This window comes from Salvelinus namaycush, unplaced genomic scaffold (genome assembly GCF_016432855.1).
Source record: "Salvelinus namaycush isolate Seneca unplaced genomic scaffold, SaNama_1.0 Scaffold857, whole genome shotgun sequence".
NCBI classification, from domain to species: Eukaryota; Metazoa; Chordata; class Actinopteri; order Salmoniformes; family Salmonidae; genus Salvelinus; species Salvelinus namaycush.
The window spans coordinates 93,606-100,000 of record NW_024061594.1 but is presented as its reverse complement, the minus strand read 5'-3'; the positions used below and the strand labels follow the sequence as shown (position 1 = coordinate 100,000).

Below are 6,395 nucleotides of genomic sequence, written 5' to 3'. Positions count from 1 at the left end.
TCTCTCTCTCTCTCTCTCTCTCTCTCTCTCGCTCTCTCTCTCTCTCTCTCTCTCTCTCTCTCTCTCTCTCTCTCTCTCTCTCTCTCTCTCTCTGTCTCTCAATTCAATTCAATTCAATTCAATTCAAGGGGCTTTATTGGCATGGGAAACATGTGTTAACATTGCCAAAGCAAGTGAGGTAGATATTATACAAAAGTGAAATAAACAATACAAATTAACAGTAAACATTACACATACAGAAGTTTCAAAACAATAAAGACATTACAAATGTTATATTATATATATACAGTGTTGTAACAATGTACAAATGGTTAAAGCACACAAGTTAAAATAAATAAGCATAAATATGGGTTGTATTTACAATGGTGTTTGTTCTTCACTGGTTGCCCTTTTCTTGTGGCAACAGGTCACAAATCTTGCTGCTGTGATGGCACACTGTGGAATTTCTCCCAGTAGATATGGGAGTTTATCAAAATTGGATTTGTTTTCAAATTCTTTGTGGATCTGTGTAATCTGAGGGAAATATGTCTCTCTAATATGGTCATACATTGGGCAGGAGGTTAGGAAGTGCAGCTCAGTTTCCACCTCATTTTGTGGGCAGTGTGCACATAGCCTGTCTTCTCTTGAGAGCCATGTCTGCCTACGGCGGCCTTTCTCAATAGCAAGGCTATGCTCACTGAGTCTGTACATAGTCAAAGCTTTCCTTAAGTTTGGGTCAGTCACAGTGGTCAGGTATTCTGCCACTGTGTACTCTCTGTTTAGGGCCAAATAGCATTCTAGTTTGCTCTGTTTTTTTGTTAATTCTTTCCAATGTGTCAAGTAATTATCTTTTTGTTTTCTCATGATTTGGTTGGGTCTAATTGTGCTGTTGTCCTGGGGCTCTGTGGGGTGTGTTTGTGTTTGTGAACAGAGCCCTAGGACCAGCTTGCTTAGGGGACTCTTCTCCAGGTTCATCTCTCTGTAGGTGATGGCTTTGTTATGGAAGGTTTGGGAATCGCTTCCTTTTAGGTGGTTGTAGAATTTAACGGCTCTTTTCTGGATTTTGATAATTAGTGGGTATCGGCCTAATTCTGCTCTGCATGCATTATTTGGTGTTCTACGTTGTACACGGAGGATATTTTTGCAGAATTCTGCATGCAGAGTCTCAATTTGGTGTTTGTCCCATTTTGTGAAATCTTGGTTGGTGAGCGGACCCCAGACCTCACAACCATAAAGGGCAATGGGCTCTATGACTGATTCAAGTATTTTTAGCCAGATCCTAATTGGTATGTTGAAATTTATGTTCCTTTTGATGGCATAGAAGGCCCTTCTTGCCTTGTCTCTCAGATCGTTCACAGCTTTGTGGAAGTTACCTGTGGTGCTGATGTTTAGGCCGAGGTATGTATAGTTTTTTGTGTGCTCTAGGGCAACGGTGTCTAGATGGAATTTGTGGTCCTGGTGACTGGACCTTTTTTGGAACACCATTATTTTGGTCTTACTGAGATTTACTGTCAGGGCCCAGGTCTGACAGAATCTGTGCAGAAGATCTAGGTGCTGCTGTAGGCCCTCCTTGGTTGGTGACAGAAGCACCAGATCATCAGCAAACAGTAGACATTTGACTTCGGATTCTAGTAGGGTGAGACCGGGTGCTGCAGACTGTTCTAGTGCCCGCGCCAATTCGTTGATATATATGTTGAAGAGGGTGGGGCTTAAGCTGCATCCCTGTCTCACCCCACGACCCTGTGTGAAGAAATGTGTGTGTTTTTTGCCAATTTTAACCGCACACTTGTTGTTTTCTCTCTCTCTCTCTCTCTCTCTCTCTCTCTCTCTCTGTCTCTCTGTCTCTCTCGCTCTCTCTCTCTCTGTCTCTCTCTCTCTCTCTCTCTCTCTCTCTGTTTCTCTCTCTGTCTCTCTCTCTCTCTCTCTCTCTCTCTCTCTCTCTCTCTGTCTCTCTCTGTCTCTCTCTGTCTCTCTCTCTGTCTCTCTCTCTGTCTCTCTCTCTGTCTCTCTCTCTCTCTCTCTCTCTCTCTCTCTCTCTCTCTCTCTCTCTCTCTCTCTCTCTCTCTCTCTGTCTCTCTCTCTCTCTCTCTCTCTCTCTCTCTCGCTCTCTCTCTCTCTCTCTCTCTCTCTCTCTCTCTCTCTCTCTCTCTCTCTCTCTCTCTCTCTGTCTCTCTCTCTGTCTCTCTCTCTGTCTCTCTCTCTCTCTCTCTCTCTCTCTGTCTCTCTCGCTCTCTCTCTCTCTCTGTCTCTCTCTCTGTCTCTCTCTCTGTCTCTCTCTCTGTCTCTCTCTCTCTCTCTCTCTCTCTCTCTCTCTCTCTCTCTCTCTCTCTCTCTCTCTCTCTCTCTCTCTCTCTCTCTCTCTCTCTCTCTCTCTCTCTCTCTCTCTCTCTGTCTCTCTCTCTCTCTGTCTCTCTCTCTCTCTCTCAGATGATCCTGCTCCCCATCCTCTTATATCTAATGGTAGATCCAGCTCTGAAGAGAGGGGGAGTCCTCTGGTGGCTAACCCAGCTACGGTGCACTCTGACCTGAATCTATTCAGCTCCCTGCCTGCCTCTTCCTCCACCACCTCCACCAAGACCACGGTGAGATTCAGAGAGAGTTATACACAGTTATACACCATACACACACACAGTCTTGTACAGCTAACCTTGTGGGGATATACAATTCAGTCCCATTCAAAATCCTTATTTCCCTAACCCTAACCCTAACCCAAAAACCTAAACTTTATCCTAACCCTAAACCTAACCCTAGCTCCTAACCCTAACCCTACAACTAACCCTAGCTCCTAACCTTAATATTTAACTTAATTCTAACCCTAACACTAATTCTAACCTTAACCCTAAACCCCCTAGAAATAGCATTTGACCTTGTGGGGTCTAACAAAATGTCCCCAGCTGGTCAACTTTTTGTTCGTTTACTATTCTTGTAGGGACTTCTGGTCCCCACAAGAATAGTTAAACACGTCCACACACACACACACACACACACACACACACACACACACACACACACACACACACACACACACACACACACACACACACACACACACACACACACACACACACACACACACACACACACACACACACACACACACACACTAACCCTATGTAACGATCTCTCCTCTCTCCAGCCGGTGGGTAGCTCCATGCCCAGGGGTTGTGTGGCCGCGTCGGTACCCGAGAACCTCAGCCTGTTCCTGGACTCAGCACCCAGACAGGAGGGCTCTAGGACAAAGATGTCCAAGGACTCTATCCTCTCCCTCTACGCAACCACACCCACATCGCACCAGAACCTGGCTCCAAGGGGTAGGAGAGTCACTGTGTAGTTGTTTATGTTTCAAAGTATCTGTATGTTATCAACAATTATAAACTGGGTGGTTCGAGCCCTGAATGCTGATTGGCTGACAGCTGTGGTATATCGGACCGTATACCACGTGTATACCACACGTTTTTTTTACTACTCTAATTACGTTGGTAACCAGTTTATAATAGCAATAAGGCACCTCGGGGGTTTGTGGTATCTGGCCAATTAGGGCTGTGTCCAGGCACTCGGCGTTGCGTCGTGCCTACGCACAGCCCTTAGCCGTGATATATTGGCCATATACCACCCCCCCCCCCCCCGTGCCTTATTTTTTAATTAGAGCATCTCTGGACCTTGTTATCGACACCTATTATCGCTGCTGTAAATGAACCGAGGTTCTGTCATTCTGAATGAATGACTTAACTGTGTTTCTTGTCTGTATGTGTGTGTACCTCCAGCTGGCCTGTTCTTTAGGAAAAAGTGGTCACTATCGGTTTTTTCCTAACTGTCCTTTGCTAACCTTCCTTTCCTAACTGTCCTTTCCTAACTGTCCTTTCCTAACCTTCCTTTCCTAACCTTCCTTTCCTAACTGTCCTTTCCTAACCTTCCTTTCCTAACCTTCCTTTCCTAACTGTCCTTTCCTAACCTTCCTTTCCTAACCTTCCTTTCCTAACCGTCCTTTCCTAACTGTCCTTTCCTAACCTTCCTTTCCTAACTGTCCTTTCCTAACTGTCCTTTCCTAACCGTCCTATCCTAACCGTCCTTTCCTAACCGTCCTATCCTAACCGTCCTTTCCTAACCGTCCTTTCCTAACCGTCCTTTCCTAACTGTCCTTTCCTAACCGTCCTTTCCCAACCGTCCTTTCCCAACCGTCCTTTCCCAACCGTCCTTTCCTAACTGTCCTTTCCTAACCGTCCTTTCCTAACTGTCCTTTCCTAACCGTCCTTTCCTAACCGTCCTTTCCTAACCGTCCTTTCCTAACTGTCCTTTCCTAACTGTCCTTTCCTAACTGTCCTTTCCTAACCGTCCTTTCCTAACCGTCCTTTCCTAACTGTCCTTTCCTAGCTGTCCTTTCCTAGCTGTCCTTTCCTAACTGTCCTTTCCTAGCTGTCCTTTCCTAACTGTCCTTTCCTAACTGTCCTTTCCTAGCTGTCCTTTCCTAACCGTCCTTTCCTAACTGTCCTTTTGAATCAAGTCTAATAATAGTTCACTGAACATGCCCAACTTTGTATCTCCAGCTGGCCTGTACATGAACCCAGCCCAGCTGGGCTACTACGGATCGTACCATTCCCTGGCCACGCAGGGGGGGACGATGGGAGGAGCCATGGTGACATCACACTCCATGATGGCCCTGAGTGGTCAGCAGCAGAACGGCATGATGGGAGGGCAACAGCAAAGCGTTATGGGAGCTCAGCAGAGTGGAATGGTGGCAGCACAGCAGAATGGCATGATGGGAGCTCAGCAGAACGGCTTTATGGCTCAACAGGGTGTCATGGGGCAAACGGTCAACACATCCCCGTTCATGGCAGGAGTGCCACACAGCATGATAAATCACCAGCAAAGCATTATGGGAGCTCAGCAGAGTGGTATGATGGGAGCTCAGCAGAGTGGTATGATGGGAGCTCAGCAGAACGGCATGATGGGAGCTCAGCAGAGTGGTATGATGGGAGCTCAGCAGAGCGGCATGATGGGAGCTCAGCAGAACGGCATGATGGGAGCTCAGCAGAACGGCATGATGGGAGCTCAGCAGAACGGCATGATGGGAGCTCAGCAGAATGGCATGATGGGAGCTCAGCAGAGTGGTATGATGGGAGCTCAGCAGAGAGGCATGATGGGAGCTCAGCAGAGTGGTATGATGGGAGCTCAGCAGAGAGGCATGATGGGAGCTCAGCAGAGAGGCATGATGGGAGTGCAACATAACGGCATCATGGGAGCACAGCAACAAAGCATCATTGGACATCAACAGAAAGGCATGATGGGTGGAGTGGCGTTCGTGCCTCAGCAGGTACAGCAGGATCAGTGCTCCATCACTCAGGTGAGAGACACACACCTGGAATGTGTGTGTGTGTGTTTGTATTACTATACTTGTGAGGACCGTGTGTGAGAGGAAATGACTGTGTTTAACTGTGTTTCTATGAGGCAATATGTGTGTAACTGTATATTTACATAACATTTGACTATAGTATAAAAATCTGTGTTTGTCTGTGTGTGTGTGTGTGTGTGTGTGTGTGTGTGTGTGTGTGTGTGTGTGTGTGTGTGTGTGTGTGTGTGTGTGTGTGTGTGTGTGTGTGTGTCTGCGTGTGTGTGTGTGTGTGCATGTGTGTGTGTGTGTGTGTGCATGTGTGCGTGTGTGTGTCTGTGTCTGTGTGTGCATGTGTGTGTGTGCGCGAACATGCGGTTCCCCCACACCAGATGACCCAGCACATGGCGGGGGTGAACTTCTACGGCACCAACGGCATGATGGGATACGGAAGTCAGCACATCGGAGGACCAAAGACTCAAAGCTCCAACCACATGACGACGTCTCACGTCTGGAAGTGATGTCATCACCTGAAGAGGAAGTTGATGTCACTGAGCATCAGTGGTGCTTGGAAGGTTTCGGGGACTTTTCGAATTAACTTTCCATCAGACATTTTAGATAGCATGGGAGGAGGATGAGGAAGAGGAGGAGGGGTTTACTTAGGCGCTCTTTCGATCTCCTCTCCTCTCCTCTCCTCTCCTCTCCTCTCCTCTCCTCTCCTCTCCTCTCCTCTCCTCTCCTCTCCTCTCCTCTCCTCTCCTCTCTCCTCTCCTCTCCTCTCCTCTCCTCTCCTCTCCTCTCCTCTCCTCTCCTCTCCTCTCCTCTCCTCTCTCCTCTCCTCTCCTCTCCTCTCCTCTCCTCTCCTCTCCTCTCCTCTCCTCTCCTCTCCTCTCCTCTCCTCTCCTCTCCTCTCTCCTCTCCTCTCCTCTCTCCTCTCCTTATTTCAGAGCCATTTTTGTAGATTTCCATGCTTGCCTTCAGATCATTCTACGACCAATCAAAGGACAGGGTTTCAGAGGTGAAGACATCACAGAGGTCATACTGAACTGGTACCACAGCATAGAATACATCTCATATCCTGTGTGTGTGT

At 47.5% G+C, this 6,395-nt stretch overlaps 1 protein-coding gene across 1 annotated transcript in view; it reads left to right on the top strand.

Moving 5' to 3' along the window:
- The window catches only part of LOC120043074 (stromal membrane-associated protein 2-like), an 11,616-nt gene extending 5,603 nt beyond the window's left edge, over window positions 1-6,013 (top strand). The window contains exons 5-8 of the mRNA XM_038987798.1: window positions 2,407-2,561; window positions 3,116-3,290; window positions 4,524-5,320; window positions 5,698-6,013. Coding sequence (XP_038843726.1) covers window positions 2,407-2,561; window positions 3,116-3,290; window positions 4,524-5,320; window positions 5,698-5,826 — 1,256 coding nt within the window. The 3' untranslated portion in view covers window positions 5,827-6,013. The remainder of the gene's footprint in view (window positions 1-2,406; window positions 2,562-3,115; window positions 3,291-4,523; window positions 5,321-5,697) is intronic.
- The last annotated feature ends 382 nt before the right edge of the window (window positions 6,014-6,395 follow it).